Source organism: Melanotaenia boesemani, chromosome 5 (genome assembly GCF_017639745.1).
Source record: "Melanotaenia boesemani isolate fMelBoe1 chromosome 5, fMelBoe1.pri, whole genome shotgun sequence".
NCBI lineage: Eukaryota > Metazoa > Chordata > Actinopteri > Atheriniformes > Melanotaeniidae > Melanotaenia > Melanotaenia boesemani.
Window position 1 is genome coordinate 21613913 of NC_055686.1, and position 23493 is coordinate 21637405.

At 38.9% G+C, this 23493-nt stretch overlaps 1 protein-coding gene across 3 annotated transcripts in view; it reads left to right on the forward strand.

Moving 5' to 3' along the window:
* arap2 (ArfGAP with RhoGAP domain, ankyrin repeat and PH domain 2) overlaps positions 1 to 23493 on the forward strand; it is a 134675-nt gene that overhangs the window by 24490 nt on the left and 86692 nt on the right. For all 3 annotated transcript variants that reach the window (XM_041986600.1, XM_041986599.1, XM_041986598.1), the window contains exons 8-9: positions 256 to 376; positions 12565 to 12758. In XM_041986600.1, the coding sequence (XP_041842534.1) occupies positions 256 to 376; positions 12565 to 12758 (315 nt within the window). The remainder of the gene's footprint in view (positions 1 to 255; positions 377 to 12564; positions 12759 to 23493) is intronic.

Consider the following 23493-nt stretch of genomic DNA (forward strand, 5'->3'; position numbering starts at 1 on the left):
ACTCTGTATTGATAAGGATGTCTGTCAGTGCTGTTTCAAATTGAATGCTACTCCAGCTGATGGTAATACAACTCAGAATTACAAATTTATTGATGCAAACAATGTGTTGCAAAGTAGTAATTGTGGGTGTGCAGATGTAGATAATAGGAATGAGCAGCAGTTCAATAACAATATTAGCATGCATGAAAGCGTGTGTGTGCTTGCTTGTGTGTTTGGGAGTACTCATCTGTCAGTTTTATGTGTGTCTCTGTTTAGGAGATGTACTCGAAAGGTATGATCTTGGCCAGTGCCATCAGGCAGGTGCGAGGACCGGGCGACAACAAGTTTGAAGTTGTGACTTCCCTACGGACCTTCATATTCCGAGCTGAAAGAGAAGGTACAACAAGTGCATCCTTTCCAGTTTGTTCTGTATTTTGCAGTCATCTATCAGCTATTCAATCTGTTCTTGCTGTCACTTTGACCCTGCGATATTCTGACTAGCTTTGCTTTTTTTTTTTTTTTCTTTTTCCTTCCATTCCTCTCCTCCATTACCTTTGTTTGTGCCTCTTGGTTACATCACTTTCTAAGTGCCTCAGTGGCAAACTTATATCTTACTCTTTTTTTTCTTCCTCACTTTTGTAAATACACTTTTAACTACATTATTTCTTCTGCATCTGTTCAGCTTTATCACAGGCTCTACATTTCTCAGTCTTTTCACAAAGTACTACTGAACAAAGAAATGATTCTGTATTATTCTGTCTTTCAAAGTATGCATTAAAAGATTGATATCAATTTGCTGGGTGTGCATTAAGTTCAAAGCATTTGGGAGACGAAGAGTCACAGACAGATGACTTATCAAGGCCAATGAGACAGAATTTTCTTTAAAAACACAACTGTTTAAAATGCACCTTCAGGTAATTAGCCGGGGTTTCTGCAGCAAGCCCAGCTTTTCCAGTGACAGAATTTAACAGCCTACATTTCTAAAGCTCACAAAGCTCCTGAATTTACACTTGCAATATCATAACTGTGATCTTATTTTTATACTCTGAATGATAGAATAAATGCTCCCAAAAAGTATCTTTTTCGGCTAGACACGCTGCATACTGTGTCTATAACAACATGGCTTTGTAGTTGAAAGGTTTGGATACTGAACTGGCCTGCCTGCAGTCCAAAACTGTCACATACTCGAAACAATTGGATGTATGAAACTCAATATGACAAATAAAACCCAGGATTGTTGAGCTGCAATAATCCTATATCAGACATGAATTGGATCATTTTCTTCTCCCGAAGGATGTGGGACTAGTCTCCTCAGTATCCAGATGTTTGTTGACTACACAGCTGTAATGGTGCAGTTGCAGCAGTTCCAAGTATTGTTGCCATCAGAATAAACATTTACTCTGCATTTGTGAATGGCACATCTATGATATACATAATCATAGATGATGATTTCTGGAAGGGTTCCTGAATAGGGGTAGGCAATATTACTAAAAAATTATATATCAACATTTTTTTTAAATATCTTAGTAATGATATCACAGACGAAATTAATGTCTTTGGGCACAAAAATAAGTCACAACATCAGTAAAATCGTTCCGCTATTTGCTCGACTTGTCATAAGGCATACAGAAAAAAAAAAAAAAAGCCTGTGCAATTCTATGTTCTACTACTTTGGTTTATTTTTTGCTTGTAGTCCCTGCCATTTCTGAATTCACAAACATTTTTATGTGGCATGCAAATTTTTTACATATGTGGATATCCATCCATCCATTTTTATATATCTGCTTATTCAGTTGCAGAGTCCCTCTAGGCTGTAGCATATCCCAGCAATTAGTGGGCAAGTGGCGAGGTACATCCTGGACAGGTCATCAGTCTGTCACAAGGCCAACATGGCAGGGTTTTTTTTTTATAGTCACTAGAAAGCGCTGAATACTCTCTACATATAGCGGCAGACTTGCTAAGTCTGCAGCAGTGAGCAGCAATGGCGGAGGGTCTAGTTGCTTGGATTCGCCTTCGGAAGCGGCAGAAGTGTGCTTGTCATTAGTAACGTGTTGCAAAATAGTAGAGCGTATTACGGCAAAATGATTTAGTAATTGTTTTTTGTCAATCCCTGCTTTTTGTTATCTTTTCGAGCTAAAATCAGCATTCTTTATACAGCCATACTCAACACTGCTTTGCTCTATGCTTCCTTGTTTACTCGCTCAGCTGAGACGCAGTTAAATTACATTATCACGCCAGAAATATGTGATCATATGATATATTACATTTTCTACCAGCGTCCAAACAGCTACCGATATTATTGTAAACAATACGATAGGGCACACCTCTATTACTGAGCACATGCAGGCATTTTTATGACTGAAACGTGTCTGTTTTAATGTAGTGCTGCTTGAGGGATGAAAACCAAGAGTATCCGATTCTGATTTTTGCACACACAGATCTTATGATTCCTAATTTAAAATTTCTGAACCTCTGTCCATCTTTCTTCTGAGAGACTCTGCCTTTCTAAGGTGCTCTTTTTGATATCCAATCATTCAAGTCACATGTTGCAAATTAAACAGATTTTTTTTCTCTCTCCATTTTCTTCTCTTCAGCACTGCATATTTTTCCAGTCTCTTGTTGGCTGATCCTAATTTGTTTTTTTATGTGTTGCTGTCACCAAATTTAAAATGAGCCAGCATTTTTTTCATAAATTACTAAATCATTGCTTTTTTTATTTAACATTTTTTAACATCTAAACTCTTTTGGAACTGCAGTTGTGTTTTGAATACAATGCAATAAGCAGAGTAATGCAAAGACGTCTTGGTGGCAGTAACAGCTTCATTTTTCTGCTTGAACCTTGTCTATAAAGTCAAAGTAATGGGTGAGAATATAAAGAAAAAAAATGTTCAAAAAGAAAAAAGTCAAATCCTCTGTTTTGTCTGACAGAAGGATGGAGAGAAGCAGCATGAGATTATTACAGAGTGAGAGTTGTCTCAGCTTATCGCGTCTCAGGTGGAAGCTTTGTCTGTGTTGGCCTTAATTGGAGAAGAAAGAGACATTTTTCGCTCTTTGCTTTCCAACCATCAACCCCCTGTCTGCTTGATGGCAGGCTATTAGGCAGCTCAGGTCAAACAGCTCATTCACTAATCAAGGGTCTGTGTCTCAGGTCAGATTTTGTCCGCCCTTTGATTCTCATGCATAAGTAAGATTGAAGAAATTTAGGTTTGCATGATAATGACACTGGAAACCTTGAACTCATTGTTTGGCTAAGTTTGAATATGTCAAAACAGATGAAGCTAAAAGATCACAATCAGCTCGGAGTCGTTACATTAAATTGACATCTGTTGAGCCAAGAAAGCAAATATCAACTTCTGACTTGCTTATTAGTGGTTCTCCCTGTATTAGCTTTTTTCTGCACTTGATGAGCTCAACTTAAGGTTTACTATTTAATAGGGGTGTTGAATGTAATCTATGATGCACCGCGGTGCAGACGTGGATAATTCTGCATCGATGCAGCAACAAAACATAATTGATTATAATGCAATGTGTATGTTCTGCTGCCGCTGGCGTATGATTTAGCCTGCTGCAACAGTGCGGCAGATCCGAGGCTGAATTAGTTTTGAAACCTTCACTAGGAAAACTAAGCAAAAATACAGAAAATATGTCAGTATCTCACTGGGAAAAAATTCATTCACTACATTTGGCTAGTTTCCTTTTCCCCCTCCATTTTATGAAATTTAAATAATTGTTAACTGCTAAAATATGAGTTCCTTCTTGGCGTATCTAAAGATGCTGTGAGTCTGCACTGTAGTCATTTGAACCCTAACATCTTTCGAGGTATGGATCAGAAGCACAATGGAAACGCATGAAAACTGTTGCTATATAATGAGAACATTTTTTGGAGTCTGGCACGCTACCCTCAGCTTTGTTTTGATGTCCAATACTACAAGTAATAACAGAGATTACTTGTTAGAAAAATGCATTTTTGCATTTATGGGATTTTTTTTTTTATGTCTAAAAGAACACTTGTAAATGTAGCCTGACAGCTGCTGTGCTACTATAGACCTCTGGTTTAGATGCAAAATGCTTTGCAATGAGGTAACATTTCAAGGTTCAAGTGTTTTGATAGTATGAAAATTCCTTACTGCACAATTGGCAATGGACAGTGCTTCCATCCACAAGTCCATAAGGGGATTCTTTTTTTTTGTTTTTGGTTGATATGCATATATATATATATATATATATATATATATATATATATATATATATATATATATATATATATATATATAATGAGAATTATTTGAGCACAGTAGTAGGAGGCAACTAAACAGACATAAAGCAGAATGCAAATCTAATCCTCCCCTAAGATATATTTCTGGGACAACCTGGGGTCAAAACCTGTGATCCCTGCAGACAGTAATAAATAAGGTGAAAAATTTTTATCAGCTAAAGAGGTTTTTCTCTGCAGAGCTGGTAGACATTAAAGTGGAAAAAAAGGAGTATTTACTTCCTTGATGGACACAAATTGTGAAACTGGCTCCTTGCAGTGCCAGCATTGTCCTAATGCACAAACTGAATGACACGTTCTATGCATAAAGCCTCCAAGTGTTTTTTTTTTCTTCTTCTTCTTCTTTTTTTTAACTAGCTATGCAGAAAGTGACAAAGGGCAGCTGGCTACATATTTAGTCGATCCCTACATCCCTTTCAATTATTTGAAGGCTAGCAGTTTAAAGTTGTGGCTAGTTCGTCCAACTCATCACATTCTTTTGATGAAGAGGCCTTAGAGCATAATGGTCACATGAAAGAGCATAAGTAATGGCACTGAGAACTGGCTGTAACTGATACACACAAAATACAACGAAAAAAATGAAGGTTTTTATTTTTTATTTTTTAGCTTTTAAAAAGTCAGGAGACTAAAGGCATCAGAAATCAGCCATTCTATACACATGAAAGTGCATTTTTATTTTAGGCAACAAGGGCTTTTGCCCTTGCCTGGTTCATGGACTTGTAGCAAACATTTGCAGTGAATTTTCTTTTTTATATAGTTTGGTGTCACTGTTGACTCATAAAAAGCCATATAACCAACATTGTGCCCTTCAAACTTCTTTCATCCTTTTTCACTAAACAGAGTGTCAGGGATCCTCCCTTCTTCTCCTGTCGATTCACTGCATCATCATATCGATAACTGCCAGCTTTTTTTGTCTGTTTATGTGTCACGGGGCCTTGGCGGCATCATTTATCAAACGGTCTGCTCGTCATTCGTCATTCGTCACACTCGGCCATCCTGACAAGAGCTGGGAATGGGAGGGAGCTGTCTGATTTGGAGGTGGCCTCTGACCAGCCGGGAACAATGGGAAGCCTCTTTCAGAAGCAGTGACTGCTATCAGGAGAAGGGGCTGGGAGGAGAAATAGAGAGAGGGAGAGAAAGAGAAGGAGAAAACTTGGCCTCATCACCTCATGCATCTTTAAACAGGCCCACTCGCCTTGTGCTAGAGAGTCATCAATCTTTGGGGAAGCACATAAGAAACAGGGAGGCATGAAGAGAGGGAAGGAGAAGGACTAGGTTAGTGAAGTGGAGTTAAGGAGCTGCTGGGCTGATGCAGACGAGGTGAGAGGAGGGGAACAAAATCATGGAGTGATGGTCACAGGAGTGTGCAAGAGAGTAAAAGGCATCCAAGTGGATTTGAAGACAAGGGGATGGGAGCAGCAAGAGAAAGAGGGGATTAAGCCAGAGAAGAACAGGAGTGAATAAAGCAGGAGAGGCAGACACGCAATCTGTGTGGGGAAAAAAAAAACAACAGAGGTAAAGGCAACGATGGTGGAGAGAGATGAAAAGGGCAGAGTGAAGATAGGAAGAAGGAGGAGGGAGAAGAGAGTGAATAATTGAAGGCCACCGGAGAGAGTGTGCACACAGCTGTCGGCTGATTCCCCACTTGGTCCGCAGGTGGCCTCTTCCCTCAGGTACTGTCAGCTTGAGAGAGGAAAGATGGAAGGAGGAAGGAAGCAGTGAGAAGAAAGCGGCGACAGAGTGATGGAAAACAGACAGGACAGCGAGGGAGAGTGTTGACGAGGTGTGGAGGGGCTGCAGACAAATATGCTACAAGACGGAGGATGATATTTATCGTGTAAAAAAAAAAGATGATTTGTATTCTGGTACTTTGGCATTTGCCTTTCTACAAGCTTGCTTGTAACACATGTTGTTTTTGTTTGCGATGACAGGAATGAGGGTTATAGCGATGTAGAGAATAAGTAACTAAGAACAACACAGAACCACTGTGAGAGGTCAGAGACAGAACGAAAGCTGAATTATAAAGTCAGGAAGACCTTTAGTTGGACTTTGGTTGTACAGTGGTGGTTGGATGTCTGTGAACCCTATATATATATATATATATATATATATATATATATATATATATATATATATATATATATATATGGGTCAAGTATATGAACCATAAAATAAAAGTAAAATGTTTTAAATCAGTGCATTTTCGATCAGGTGGAATTGATGCTTTTTTTATTTAAATGGTAAGATTCTATGATAGTACGATTAGAAAAAAATGTAAAAAAAAGAAAAAAAAAACAGAGCATTTGCAGTAGCATAACAAATGAGATTTCTATGGTAAGGAACTCTGCTTCAGTAGCTGTTGAGGCTGTTCTGTACAGAGGAATGAGTATTTACTGCTATGTAATACTGCTTCATCACACATAACTACTACTCTCCTGAAGATAAAAAGAAACTCCTTCCCTGTAAAATGGAGATGGGGGGGCTTGTAGATGAATACATAAATACTAAAAGTAAATTCCAAAAGGTTTAAAGATCTTAAAGACTTTTAGATGCTGATTTCACTTCTCCCTAATTCACACATTAGTATTAACTATGTTAGTTTTAGAATTTCCCCTCCTTGTAGAAGTCTACAGTAAACCTGCTGAATGCAGATCCAGTGTTCCCTCTCGTAGCTGTGTTATTGGTCTCTGTCAGCCACTATGTGAGAGAAACCACTCAGCTCACTTTGCTGCTAGTACTTAATGTTGAGACATCTGTTTGCTTTAACCAATGATGGTCAAAGCAGACAGGAGATTCTAGAGATGACTGTAGATTCATCATGAGTTTGACTACCTTTCATATTTAGTATTTTAGTATTTATGTATCATGGAAATCTCGATCATCCCAGCTCTATGGTTTTATCATCATGGATTAATTGTAGCAAAGGCTATAAAAAAGCAGTTGCATTGTCACACATCTTGCTAAAAGTATGAACATTAGTATTTTTTTGGAGTTGCTTTTAATGTGTCCATGTGATCAAGGTGATCCACCCTGTGACTGAGACATAAAAATCCATTTCTTTTGACTAGTATTACCACCATTTTTCCAATGCTCTGTGACAGTTCAGTGTAGTAAGTCCTGTCCTGCTTGGCTTGAGTATATTTTACTTGGATTTTTTGCACAGTGACCATCGGGTATGATCACAAACCATGGCCACTGAAATTGCTTGGAAGTCAATTTAATTAAAGCCATGAAGTCATGAGGCATTCATGTGCTGTGGGTGCATTTTTCTCTAACACAAAAAGCCACATCCTGAGGACAGTAGTATGCTCCGCTTCAGAAAATGAAATGCATTATGAAGCCAGCAGGAATTTCGGGAGGGGGCATGATCATACTTTCAACCAAAGTTCTGCAATAAATGGCAAATATATGGAGGCAACATGGAATACTAATGAAATTATTTAAGTGTTCATATATGTTATGGTTAAAATATTTAAATAGGATAAAACAAAGAAAATAGCCAAATTCTGTCCTCTTCTTTCTGGTCTTTATTTTCCTTTTTTTTTTTTTTGTTTTGTTTTGTTGCCATTGATGGAGAGTGTGTGGGCGGCTTGGAAGATCTCTGTTGAACGCTGAGTGGATCTGACTCTCATTTCATCCACTTTCAGTGAGGATTATCTGCCCCTCCTCATCTCTCTTCATGTAAAGTGGAATAGTATTTGTGGTAGGCGGTCATACATGTATATATCATGTAATAAGCGATGAAGCTGGATGGTTGTTGGGTGTAATGGCTGAGAACAGAACACAGGCTTTGCATATACATGCAGAGGTGAGGGCATGTTTGTATTTTTTGTGGACTGCATGAGAACAAAAAGCACTTTGGCAAACAAAAATGGAGGTTTTTGTGTGAGATTGAAGAGAAATCAGGCAATCAAACATATACAAAATACTTTGTGGCACAGAGGTCAGATGCACACGTGCAGGCGTATGGGCATGGATTGTCTCAGTCCTCCCACCTTCCTCCAGTGCTCAGACTGACTGTGGAGCTGAAGAGGAGGGAGAGAGGAAGGAGGTCCTGAATAAATGAACAGGCAAATAAGTGAGTGCAAGACAGGTAATGGACCTGGGAAAGCAGGGTGGGGATGGAACGGTAAAGACTAGTGATGTAAAGGGCAGTCAATAATTGATTAGGCCGTCCATTATTGATACCAGCTCTTTGTGAATTCAGAAGAAACGCGGGGGTTGCTTGACCAGAGATGAGTTCGCACACAGGAAGCAGGTACACTACGTGGGATCTCAAGTGGGCAGAGTGTGAAGGAGGACACGCAGAGATCAGAACCATTTCCTCAGAAGTGAGGATGATGGAGATGTTTGCACAAAAAGTCAAGAGCGACATGTCCACAAAGGCTACAGGAGGGTCAGAAGGTCACAGTCAAGATGATGATTGCGGCCTATTTACGACTGTGACGGACAGTGACTATAAAGAGACTGACGGGACAGAGTGTCCACACTTTCCTCTTTCTACCTACATAGACGGAGTGTGTAGACGACACTATTTAGCCTGTCAAGCCAGAGAAGTTAAAGTATTTAGAGAAAAGGGAAAGATGGAGATTAATACCAACAAAGTAATCAATATTATTACCAACGCCAAGGTGGAGGTCGTGAATTTGACGGTGTTGGTCTGTCTGTCTGTTAGCAACATAACTCCAAAAGTTATGTATGGATAATTTTCAGGAAATCTCAGAAATGGAGGAAGGAACGAGTGATTAGATTTTGTAGATATTTGGGGGTAATCTAGATCACATCCTGGATCCAGGAATTTTTTAAAGGATTCTTTACTATGTGGAGAAAGTGATAATTTGCCATTAGAGCTTCTAACTCAAAAATAATGCCCACAATCATTGGCAAAAAAAATTACAATGGCTTGGCAGAGGTCTGTGCTCTGAGTGCTTCTAGTCCAAACTTACATCATTGGTTCATAAAAATAAACTGTATAAAACAAGAAAAACAAAACCACAAATGTCAGTTTTAATTTTAATCTGGTCTCTGACCCCTGATTAGTCTTAATTTGGCCCCAGTTACTTACACAAACACACCTAAACCTGACATGCATATCTATAAGTTATCTTGCGTTAGCTTCTTTTTTTTTTTTTTTTAAATCTTGCAGACATGTGCAAGACAGGCTAATGTATAATGATAACACAGGGAATGGATTCCATCATGGAGCATTTTAGATCCAGAAGATGCAAATAGTCCTTATTACTCCCAAATGCAGACACAGGTGATCTGTTATAACTAAAGGAAGCAAACAAAATATCTCTTCATTCACTATTTTACCCGAGCAGACAATAAGAAGTCAATGAGTTCTTTCTACTACACACAGCTTTTCAGTGGATCTCTGTGTGCTCTGTGGCCAAGGCCTTTCCAGCACAATGCCTTCTGTACTTGAAATAAGCTACAGGTCGAGAGTTGAAGGAGAACACCGAACTATGACTAAGAACAATCATTCAAATGGACTCGTTTCAGCAGTGTGATTTGTTAACGTCTCAAGTATTTTTCATGTTTCCTACATGGTAATTGTCCAATAAATTTTAGTGACATTTGTGTGCATCACAGAAGAAGCACATAATGAGCATGATAATGGAAAGTAACAGCAATTACAGAAGCAGTTACATAAAGGCTTGTACCCGCATCATTTGAATACAACATGTCAGAACCACTTGAAAATACAGACATCTGTCCCCTGTTTGGAGATTACTTATGCCATCCTTCATCCAGTTTTTTGCCTGCATTCAAAGAAACCCAAAATACAAAAGAGGTGTGTCAAACTGTTTGTGACCACACTGATGTTCATTGTTATTCTGTGATCATTTTGTCACTGTGTTTATTCCAGATGCGTATCTGTCATCCTGCCACAGCACTGCCTTTTGTATTTACATGAGTTGGAAGATGTGTAGATTTTGAATTATGTGTTTACTTTTCAGAAACCTTGAAACTTCACAGTTCCCTTCATAAAAAGGGGAAAGAAGTGCTTTCATGACTTCCCCAAATTTGCAGAACCCCCCCCCCAACTGATTGCAGTATCACACCAGTTAGCGCATTTCATTTGGCTGTTTTCCCGGCTTGTGTTGAACAGTTGCCACAGTGGGCTTTTTCTTTGGACCTGTGATGTTCGACTGTTTGTTCTTGTGTGTTTGCAATCCTTTGGTACTTCATGTGTTTCCATTTTGCAGGCTTTGATAGTATAGTGTCTTGGTTGGTAGGGGAATGAGCTTTCACATTGGCGGCTTTATGTCTTCTTTTAAGTCTTTGTGAAAAATTGTGGAGAAAGATGTCTGATGTCTGACTGTACATTGTTTGAATGTAAACATTGGATGGAACATGATGCCTTGCATGGTGCTGGGACTATTCAGGTGAGCAGAATCCAGAGGGATTCACAGTGTTTTACAGATTTTACATCCTGCTACACAACAAATGGTTTTTGAAGTCACGAAACATGTCAGAAGTGCCAGTTATGAAACAACTGACTGTTTCAATCAGGGATTTTCTTTTAATATTGTGGCTTGGTAACCACTTTTTGGTTTCTCATGTCTGCCACTCTGTAGTCTAAGTGCTGTAAAGGTAATACAGTGTCTTTATAAGCCTTTTCAAAAGCACTGACACCAAATACAATGCCAATGCTTGCTTTCAATCATATGGCTTTTGCAGGCTAGCACACCTCCCGGCAAAGCAAGCAGTGGTCAAACTAATCAAAATGGCTAATGCTGTGCAAAACTATTGTTGTGTTTAGCTGCGCTTCACACACTATGTACCTTAAATAAATTGAGCTATGCAATGGCATTTGAAAGAGATTTTGGCTTCAAATTAGAGAAAAACCCGTCAGTTCCCTGATATCTTCAACAGTTGGATGCTACCGATGAGCTGATGCATGCAGAAGCAGATGAAAGCATGAGAAATCCTGGAAACCTATAACTTCTTTGTGTGGATGTATGAAAGCCATCCCTCCTTGACAAATTCGATATTGTTTCGGCCTGCAAATAACTCCAATTAACATTATCTCAGCTAACATGTCAGTTTCAAAGCATTTGTAAATTCTTCGGCTCACTCTCCCTTTTTTACGACCTCATAAGGAACCCTGAACTAACCTTGATACGTTTTATTATTTGAGCCATTGAAACTGCCAACAACAACACAAATATACAACATTTTTTAGAAATCAAAATACTATAAGCACGCACACTGGTATATGAAATCAAATTTTATTTCTAAAGCACTTTTCGTACAAAAAGTAGCAGGAAATGCTTCACATAAAACACACAACAAATTTAAAACAATTTTAAAAACACACACCTGATCACAATTTCTCTTAAATGCACTCATACACACCCACAACATGCGTTCACCCCACCCCCTGCCACCCAGACATGGGGGATCCCCTTGGTAATGACCCTTCAGACCGAGCAGGCATAGCCCCCCAGCATGAGGGATCCCCATGAGAAAAACACTGGAGAAGTCAGACAATAGGACCAAATAAAAGCAACAGCTGTAAAATATCAAGAAGGTCATAGAAACAATGTATTTGGGTAAAACAAACCAGAAAGACAGCTAAAACTGAGGGATTAACTTATTAAATTTATCACAGTGCATGTGATGGGGCAGACAGTTGGAAAAACAACATGAGGCATCACCAAAGATGACTGACAGGTGAACTTACGGTAGACTTTTTTAACACCAAGATAATATAAACGTTTGTGTGAACTGTAAGCGCTCCTTCCCGGGATTTGCCTTCTTGCTTTTCAGCTTGAGACAAATCATTGGATTCACAAAGCTGTGACTTCTTTTCATTAAACTGTGTTTTATTTAATCCTATATTTTAATTATTCGTCAGACTGAAATTACCCGACCACATCTTGCTAGAAGCCTCTGAATTTCAGAAGCAGCTATCTATATATATCTTTAGTGTTTGACTTGGCACATTTTCACTTTTCTGCTTTGCAGGATTTTCTTTTCCAAAGGCTAAGTTCATTTTCACCACTTGTACCTCATCCTGTGTTTCAACTGCTTTTCTTTTTGAGTGAAGTTTTCTACAACAGCGTACCATGGTGCTTTAGCAGCTGCAGAACAAATGTAGCTCATAGTAGAGATGCAAAGATGAGGAATTAACACAATGATTGAAAGACTTTAAGATGCCATGATCTGTCTTTGTCTTGCTATGTCTGGCTTTTCTTGATTTTTTTTTTTTCCCCACTTGTATTTACTCTTTCCCTCTCACACTTATACCAACCATCTGCCTCTTTTTTTCGTTTCTTGTTCTGTCTCTTATGCATGCAAAGGGGAGCGCCAGGAGTGGATGGAAACTCTTCAGATGGCCACGCGCCCCCCTGCCTGCAGATCCCAGAAGCGCTCCGACAGCCTTCCCCACCTCTCCTCCACAAACAAGCGGGGTTTGCTGGAGCTTCGCGGTTACAAAGGCAGAGTGCTGGTGTCCCTCGTGGGGAATAAAGTCAGGCTCTGCAAAACAGAACAGGTACTTTCAACACCACCGGGACCCCCTCTCTACAGAATGACAGCTTCGTGTTTTAAAGAAGGCAGATGATAAGAAGGGGTGGGTGAAATGCAGATGTTCATGAATGTGTAATGCAAAAAGTAAATTTATGTGTTAAAATGCTTCAGGCTACTCTTATATAGCTAGTACAAGGACATGCTAGCACACAGGAATATCTGTTTCATTGTGGCCCTGAAGCTCACCTGATTGAGCTTATGCACTAAAGCTTAGCATCTGCCCTTGTAGTCTTTTTTTGTTTGTTTTTGTTTTAACTTTTTTTTAACTTGTGTGAAATGACCAGTATCCAAGTGACCATTATGAAAGAGGCTGGAAGAATTCTCTAAATGCTAAGGAAACTTTCCTCGATGCTTCCTCTTTTATCCCCTTCAGGATAAAGAAAGAACTGAACCGTCTTTTATCTAAATTCCCCCCAACAATTCATTCCTGCATCAGCTTTCATAAGTGATTATTTTTTTTCTCATTCATGTAAATGAATATGATAGTAAGCAGCACTACCAACCCTTATAATAATGTTTTATATTTTACCATGCAAACAAAGCCTTTGTGAAACAATATGCTAGGAGCACACTGATAGAAGGACCCCATGTGTTTTTGTGGAACACTTTGTGAACAGCTGCAGTTTCACCACCACCGACCCACAGCGCAGCTTAATGTTCTTGTTGAGTGTGGTTATCTTTTCATTAGTCCTTACACATTTATCTGACCATTTTCTCTTAACCTCATGAAAGGGTCAAGGAAAAGACATTATGAGGTCTTTTTTTTTGACTATCAGACCGTGCAGTGTCCTTAGCACATTGCCCTGAGTTTGATTTAGATCCCAGGACCTTTGATGCGTGTCGTTCTTACCCTGCTGCCTTTTTCTTGTCTATGAAGTAGCTGCAGTCCTATAAAGGCTCAGAAAAGTATCTTTTAAAGAAATGGTTTGTAACCATGTTGACCAGAAGCCCTCTCGCAGCCATGATGATTCAGACCAAGAGGGAAAAGAGCTAAATGTGTTGTGAATCTAAATATAAAACCTGCGTTTGAATCCAGCACAGTCTGAGGCAATTCTAGGCATACATTCCTTTATATTTGTCAAATTTAGAAAAATAAAAATTATAGGAATTACCTACTTTCTTTCAAATAGAGAGTTTTTTGGGTTTATCTGATTACTTGCATCAAAGTAAGAGAGAAGTATAGCAAGTAGCATTTACCACTGATGTACCTGCTGAAATTCAGAATTAAGTATTGACCATCTGTCCAGCTGTGGTGGTTACTCTTGTTAGCTATCAGCATCTTGTTTCTTTGTGGATGCCAGCTGAAAGCTGTGCTTGTCTGTGCACTTGCAGTTTCAGCTGACTGAAATAAGTTGTAAGTAGCAGACAGATACCGCATCGTTATTGGTTGAAAGTTGTTAGTTTACAGCGATACAGATGTAGGGCCTGGACCAACCACATCTTTTTATAGATGCAGGAAAACAAGGGGAGATGTTGTGAGTGATATGCAAACAGATAAGTCTGGACAAGAAGTTGACAGCTTTAGGAAATGGCAACTTTCCTAATTCTGTTTGTCATCATCCAACTTTCTAGCAGGTAAAAATAAAAAAATAAATAAATAAATAAAGAGCAAAACACTGTTTATTTAACTCTGTAATACGTGGTTTGTGTGACCTTCATCCAACCTTTTCAAAAGCCATAGAATTTAGTATTTTTCGTGCTCGCCTGCTAGAAACAAACATGTGAATACACATTAATAAGAGAGAGAGAGACGGTTTGTTTCTTGGAGGAGTAAAATTCTTTTTCTTGTGTTTTGTAGTTTTTTTTTTTTCTTTTGAATCACCTTATTAGCTTTTACTTTAAAGGCATACAAACAATGCAATGTTGAAAATAAACAAAAATGGATAAAATAATAAAACATCTTTAACTATTAAAAACAATATCAGTAAGTGCTGACAAACAAATTTTAAATTTTACATCAGATAGTGGGGAACTTTCTCTTTATTTTTGTTACATATTTGTTACACTGATGTTAAAACTGAACTTGCCTGCTTTTATAAAAGTTTACAGTATTTACATCAATATTCTGACTGTTTTCACATGTGGGACTAAATCTGGACTCTTTCATCAAATATTAACATAGATGCACCTACCGTTTAAAAGTTTTTCTAACTTTTTTCCTTTTAACCCTGACTTCATATGTACTTTATAATACTGAAACTACCAAGTGTTTCTGGTAAATTCTTCTGAAGGTGCAATATCAGGAATGACTTTGGGCCTCATTTATAAAGCTGGCGTAGGTACAAAAATGGGCGTATGCCAATTATAGTCAGCATTTGGGATTTATAAAAAAACAAACTTGGGAGAATGTTCCTACCTCCACGGAAACTCTGACCCTCCTGTATGCACAAAACCTGGAAAAACAGGAAACAGAGAAAACAACGGCACAGAAAAAAATGATTTTAAATATGAGATATTTGTGCACAATCAAATATTACTTTTCATACTATATGCTATATATTAAAGCTGTTTGCAAAAATGAATAAAGATGCACATTCGATATTAATACTCCTAAGTGTGCACGCTCAGGAAAAAAACAAAAAAACAAAACAGGATTTACAAGAGAAAGAGAGATGATATTAATAATAATAACCTCAACAACTAAAATATGTGGTATCATTGTGAAACAAAACTTACATTTTAGAAAATACATTCATCTAAATGAGGTGGAGAGTCTGCTGCCAGCATGTTGCAGTCAACAAAAGAAAATGTGAAAAGTAGCTTCAATCATGCATTGTGAAATCCAGCAGAGTGGGACACAGACTGGAGGCTGGACCATCTAGAAGTGATGCAACACTTATTAAACACACAATAGGTGGATTTCCTTTTATTTATTTATTCTCACACAATGCTTTTTTACTGTTGTCCTAATTTCTGTCCAGACGGTCTTTATTTCCTGCAACTCTTTGGCTACCTTGTTAATAGCGGTGATTGTGTCCCTCTGCACCTGCAGGACTTCCTCTGAGTGTATATATTATTTAACGCTAAATAAACTGATACCAATCTTAGATCATTTAGCAGACGCTTTTCTCCAAAATTATTCACCCCACATGGGAGATGGATGCCCTGCCAACTGAGATATCCAGCCGCACCATCTGATGCCTCCGGTGTCTTGCCTTCTGACACGGTGTTGACAGTATCTGCCACCTCTTACCACTGTTAGCTCGGAAATTTAAAGGATAATAGTAGAATACTGGGGTCGCTGTGACTCAGCTGATTGAATGTTCATCCTCCAACTGGAAGGTCTGATTTTTAACCCGCCTATTTGCATGTGTGGAAATGTCATTTGGCCAGACATTGAACCCCACATAACCCCCGATATATTAATTGGTGTGTAATCGTAGAGAAAAGGTGCAGCCTTGAATGTTTGTGCTGGAGTTGGAACAGTCTAAAACATGCAGGGCAGGAGGCCATCGAGGACCAGGATGGAGAAAAGCTGATATAGAGTGCATGTATTTAATAAGAAGTGCTGTATGAGTGTATGAATGGGTCAATACGAAAATCATGAAAGCATAAAGTTTAAAAAGGCGTTATAAATGGGTTTACCCAGAAAATGAAGGGTGAAAGAAGGAATCCTGTACTCAGTCTAAAAAAAAAAACTTTCGACCATTGCTTGTAGAGTTTCTACTAGCTTGTACGCTTGTATGTCAGTTCAGAGTTACCACTTGTTAGGCAATGCTTAGAGGTAAATAGCAGGGATACATGGACCAATAAACTATCACATTAAAATTAGATTTTTTATTTTGTTTTATTATGATCTTATTTTACATTTACTTTATTGTGTTATACTGCTAGATGTATTTTTTTTATTATATATTATATTATATTATATTATATTATTATATTTTATGCATACTCAGTGTTAATCAGTTTGGGCTGTACCTGCTGTTTTTTTAAGCGGGCTTGGCTAAACACTGGAAGTCAGTGTTCGGAGAGATTCCACTTTTTCTTTTCTGTTGAAAAACCAGTATGCCCACTAGCAAGACCAGTTGATATTGAAGCAGTTGGCATTTTGCCTTTACTAGCGTGGCAGAGGCATGATTAAAGCTGGACTGTACTGTGTACATGTTTGAGTTAATTAGACACAAACAGTCAGGAGTATTAATTAAAAGGATATCATTATTATTATTGTTGTTGGGCAGATTGGCAGCCTTGGATTTCGAAGTCAGGATTAATGAGGTTTTTCTGATTTTTTCCCAGCTTGAAAATCTGACTTATAGGTGTGTGTGTTTTTAAGTATCACACTGGGAACATCAGACTTTCCTGCTGAAATGGAACACCAATAATAAGCAAATTACATGGAAGCCAGTGATTACCTTTCTTATTATTGTCGTGTGCCTAGAATAAATTGTCATAGATTAGTACACTACTTTTGATAAGATGAGCTTAATTTCCTATTTAGCCATGGGATAAAGAGAGAATAGGTTTTCTCTTACACATAGTTTCCCTTGAGTCTTTCTTATTAAGTCCTGACAGTCCTGCTTGTGTACATCTTCTTTGCCCACTGCTGACCCATGAGCAAGATGAGTTTGAAAGATACCTCACAGCAGTGATACTATTACCTCACTCATATTTGCGTGCATATTTGATAATGCTACTTGCATTCAACTCATTTCCATCCCTCGGCTCTCAATTCGTTTTGCTCGCTCTTGCAGTTTTCTTGTTTGCCTTTCATTATTTTCTTCATTAGCGTGAACAAACATCTTTGTTAGAATTCTCTTTTGGGTATCCCTCCATGTCAGCACATTTCCACTTCCTTGATCTGAGACAGCGGGAGAAACCGAGGGAAAGAGAGAATTGGGGAGAGAACAAATTAATTGTATTATTTCAGCTTACAAGCTAAATCCCCAGCATAAATGCAGCAGCGGCTGCAGTGCATTTTGCAGAGAAGAAAGCAGGCGCGAAGTGAAAGACAAGAGAGTTAAGAGACAGTAACAAAGAGATAAATGAAGTGGAGGGGATAGAAAGACCTCTTCGGTGCATGGCTTGCATGAGCGAGAAATGAGTGTTGGTGGTTTGTAAGAAGAGAAGAGAGTGATGGAGAACAAGAGTGCAGGGAGGGAGGCAGACCGTTCTCCTGTTCAAGTTCAGTGGAGTGGAGTATTTAATCTAACATGATGAACGAGCTATTGGAAACATCATCCTTCCAGCTCCTCCTTCACCACCCCTACCCAATTTCTCACGGACTGTAAGCCCTGTGATGGAGCTGTGTTTAAGGTCATTTAAACACCAAAGTAAAGAAAGTCAGATGGTGTGCAAAGCATGTCACACACACTCACCTTTACTCTAAAAATGATTTCCCTGTCTTGTGCTGCATCGTAAGTAAATCGCTACAAGCAGAGTGACTTGTTTTATGTCTTATCATCTCATACATCACAACTGTTCTTTAGTTTGTTTTGACTTCAGTAGCCGAGAGACTGATTGATCGTTGTGTGATCATTTTTCTTGCTGTCATCTTGTTTGTGATGTGAAATCTTGACAGAAAAGGACTACTTGTTGAGGATGTTGAAAGATGATGCATACCTTTTAGATGTCTGTGGCAGGGAGTGCAATTTACCAACATCATATTCAGAAAACGTCTGAAATTTTCTGTAATACAATGAAAACTTAGAAATGTAATTCGTTTTTTTTTTTTTTTTTTTTACCTTTTAGCAGTCTTATTTGCAATTTTAATTCATGCATTTTATAAGTTATTTATTGTTTATCTTTATTCATTTTTACAATTTAATACACAGATAAAATAAAGTACAATCTCTTTGGGTTTTTTTCCAGATTTTTCTCCTGTATTTTTATTTTGATTTAATTGTTAATAAATTCAGGTGTTAAGGGGTTAAATATACTTTACCTTAATTTAAACCTATATTTCCCCCTTTTTTGATGCTTCATGGCATTGCAACAAGCTTTTATTGGTATAGAAGGTAAAAAACAAACAAACAAAAAAAACATTTAAGTTAAAAAGGTGAATTTGTCAGAAAACATTTGTCCATTCACACATGCAGTAGACACAGAGCAATATTAGCATTAACTTGGCGCTCTTGTGTTTTCACTCACCCGTTAATGTGCTATATTTAGTGTTCCCCTCGTCAAGGGGAACATCTAACACATTAACCACTTAATTCTCACCTGTGTTGAAAGGCTACTTGCTGGTGTTATGTCCTGTTTCTTGTGAATTGTGTTAATAGGAAACAGCTGTCTGTTACTCACTGAAAGGCAGATGAGAGCGGTGAGAGAGCCAAAGATGGAAAAGTTAGACATTTTTAAAGATTTCGAACTGATGTAAATTCCTTTTAACTTTAACAACAATCACTTGACTATAAAATATTTCATACCATCTTTTCATGCAGTGTGTGTGTGTGTGTGTGTGTGCAGCCTATTAAACTTACCAAACTGCATCTAATTATGTCTGCATGTTAGGGCAAGGCGATGAATCAAATTTTAATCTCAATTACAATCTGGATTTTCAACGATCATAAAAATGAAATGATCCGATTTTTTGCTCCTTCGCAGTTTACTCTTGTAAACTGTTTTCAGTTACAAATCAAGCAGCACTAGCATTGCAGCGCTCTGCTGCAGACTCCTCCCACAGCCCCAACCGCTTTGGTTTTATTCAACGCGAGTTGCCAACACCTCTCAAGTTAGACTGAAGAGTCGCAACTAAATAGTCCACCAGCTCCCAGAGACACAAAGAGATAACAAACATTATAAACAAATATAGCTTCTTTTTTTTTCTTGCCAAAGACCAGTGAACAACCCAGGATTTAAGAAACTCATCAACAATTTGGCCAAACGGTATCACTGCCATCTTGTCACCATTTTAGTCAAATGTCTCTCCCTGTCCTGTATGATGAGTGTTGTGAGGGTGTTGTGAAGGATGTGGCTACAGTGCAGTGTTTCACCACCATTACAGACTTGTGGTCAAGCCGCACCATAGAGCCATACATAAATCTCACGCTACATTTCATTGACGCAGATTTCAACGTGAAAATGAAAATGTCTCCAGACTAATTTTTTCCAGATGACACCGGGCAGAACATAGCTGCTGGTCTGTAACAAACAATAGCTACGTGGGACCCGGGTGGAAAGAAACTACTCTCTATTAACACAGGCAACGCTTTAAATGTCACACTGGCATATATATATATATATATATATATATATATATATATATATATATATAGAGAGAGAGAGAGAGAGAGAGAGAGAGAGAGAGAGAGAGAGAGAGAGAGAGAGAGAGAGAGAGAGAGTTCAGTTGGGAGTTGCAGCATTCAGCCTGGTTTGGTTTGTTTTCAAACCAATTACAACTTTTGAATAACATATTCCTCTCCTCACCTGAGGTGGCACTGCATCAAGAATTGCTGATAGGGAGAAGACAAGATAAAGAACAACTTCTGTTTCCGCCACATAAGTTGTATTCTGCTTGCCGCATTTGATTCACTTGAAACAAACCATGACATACTTTCTTTAGGCAAACTAGAAAGACTTTGATGCACATCAGACTTTGTTCTCTAAATGAACCAGACTTTCCGAGCAAATACACTAGTGTTCAGTCAAGACGAGTTGATGTGACTGCACCCTCAGTATACTGTATTGCCAAGTATTCACTCACCTATCTAAATATTTTAAATCAGGTGTTCCTATCACTTCCATGGCCACAGGTGTATAAAAATCAAGCAGCATGGTACTGTCATGGGATGCCACCTGAGCAACAACTCTAGTCATGAAATGTTTTCCCTCCTAAATATTCAACAGTCAACTGTCATTGGTATCATAACAAAGTGGAAGCATTTGAGAATGACAGCAACCCAGCCACAAAGTGGTAGGCCCCATAAAACGCCTGAGTGGTGTCAGGAGATGCTGAGGCGCGGCGTGCGCAAAGGTCGGTAACTTTCTGCAGAGCTGATTGCTACACACTTCTAAACTTCATGTGGCCTTCAGATCGGCTCAAGAAAAGTGCAAAAAGAGCTTCATGGATTGGGTTTCCACAGCCAAGCAGCTGCATCCAAGCCATACGTCACCAAAAGCCATGCGAAGCGTCGGATGCAGTGGGGTAGAGAACGCCACCACTCTGGATCAGTGGAGACGCGTTCTCTGTAGTGACGAATCGCGCTTCATTATTTGGCAATCTGATGGAAGTGTCTGCGTATGCCAGGTACTTGTTAGTACTTGTCTGACTACATTGTGCCAAGTGTAAAGGTTGGTGGAGGGGAGATTATGGTTTGAGGTTTTTTGTCAGGATTTTGGAAAATTCCATGCTCTCGACTGCGGGAACAGTTTGGGAATGGCCCTGTCTTATTCCAACATGACAGTGCACCAGTGCACAAAGCAAGGTCCATAAATCCATTGATGAGCGAGCTTGGTGTGGATGAACTTGATCGGCCTGCACAAGTCCTGACCTCAACTCGATAGAACACCTTTGGGATGAATTAGAGTTGAGGCTGAGAGCCAGGCCTTCTTGTCCAACATCAGTGTCTGACCTCACAAATGCGCTTCTGGAAGAACAGTCAGAAATTCCTATAAACACACTCCTTAACGTTATGAAAGCCTTTTCAGAAGTGTTGAAGCTGTTATAGCTGCAAAGAGTGAGCTAACGTCACATTAAACTTATTTTATTAAAAATGGGGTATCTATTAAGTTCATATGAGAGTCAAGGCAGGTGAGCCAATACTTTAGGCAATAAAGTGTATTTTGTAGTCTGCGTCCTGCATTTGATTCACATGAAGCAAACCATGACATACTTTTTTAGGCGAAGTAGAGTTTGCTTCTAGTTTGCTTCAAATTAGGGTTCTGCCAAGACGGCATGGTGTGAATGCACCCTCAGTATATGCCCTGGCTGGAGCTTGCAGAAAACTCAGGGAGTCAATAAAGTCCTCTAGCGACCATTAATGTCTGAAGAAGAGTTCATGGGAGTTCATCCAGAAGTTGTTTAGATATTTCTGTTGATATATTCTAAGATCCAGACAGACTGACATTATTCTGACATTGTTTTATTTGTAGCTCTAACACTAGGACCTTTACTATACCAAAACTGCTGAGACATTCACACTAAAGCAGAATCAGACTACTTATAGTCTATGGAATACTTTTGACTCAAAGTACATTTGTCATTTGCTTCTTTCTGCCCTCTTCCGCCTCTGTTTCAAATGACCCATCATTGCTTTCGTCGCCCTCCTGTCTCAATGCCTGATGTTTAAAATAATCCAAAGGCATTTTTCTCTATTGAGTGTGAACTCACAAAGCTGTCTGTGAGACTGTCTCACCTCATATGCTTTTAGTGCAGCTTAAGTGGTTGAGTGAACATAGAATTGAAGATATGAGAAGAAGCTGCTTCTCTTTGTCTGGTTTCTTTTTGAGCATCTCAGCACTATGAAGTGACTGCTTCGCACAATAAGAGGTTTGAAAGGTTTGACATGATTATAATTGGATGCATGACTAGTACAGTCAGAGCGGCCTTTGAATAACCTTTAGGAGGGGAAGGTTATTTATTTTTAGGCACAAGGAAAAAGTTTTTTTTTTTTTTACTAAGGTCATGCAAGGATTTGTCTTGAAGAGTTGATCTTCTAATTTTGCTAAGTTCTTGTTTTAGGCTGGTCACTCTTTAAACGCATCCAAGTGAAGGAAGACATACAAAGTGGTATTTGCCTTGGGGCCTTTCCCCCTTTTCCTCTGTAAGTGCCTTTAATGCCACCTAACCCTTGGCAGTAGTAATTGGGTGAGTTACTTTTTACCCCTTATCCTTCCCTTACTTACTCCATTCATCCTTCCCTCCATCCTTGGTGAATTAATTGGAGAGGGCAGGAGGCCACAGCACATATTGGGTTGGTAACGAGAGGCGAGGGCTGGATGGCCGCTAACACCCAGCTCTCTAATTGGCTGCCTGAGAGGGATGAGGGTCATTAGGTATAGGTGACTGCTTTGCCCTCTCAGCACATAGACCCACAGGCAGGTACACTCTTGAATGTATGTGCAAATGCATTACACACACTTTTCTTCCTATTGTCCAGCTGTGCATGCAAACTATTGATCCATCTGTGTTTTAAAATACACTGGTGTCTCGTCTTTAGATCCTTGATTGAAATTAATGGATAGCATCAATAAGCACTGAGTGAGGTTCTTTACACCCTGTCACCCCCATACTCTCATTATCGCGTCATGCATCTTCAAACCTCTGAACATGCTGAACTTCAAAGAGCAATAACTCCACGTAGTTATAATTGATAGGACAGAGAGGCAAGTTTCCGCTGCCCTGAAGCCCTCACATAAAAAAGTTTTAGCTCAATTAGGACCTTTCCATAAAGTATATGCACTGGTCTCACACACATTATCTTTCCCTGGCTCTTCTGCCATCCTCTTCTAAGATCAGAGTGTCATAATTATTCATAAAGCTTCATGGGATCTAAGTTTTCTTCATGATTCTGTCATCATCCCCTCTCAGTATCATTGTGAATGACAGTTATGAAAAGGGGAAATGGCTCATGTTTTTCCACCAGGTTTCTAAATATGTTTGAAGTAGTATAATTGGGGCTAATGAATGTCAAATCAAGGTTTTGACAGTCTCAATCAGAGCCACCCACACAATGCTAAAGGATAAGGCTAACAATTCAGCAATATGAAAACATTTAAGCAACTGCTGTAAAATCTGGTTGCTCTGCAGAGTCTGACGG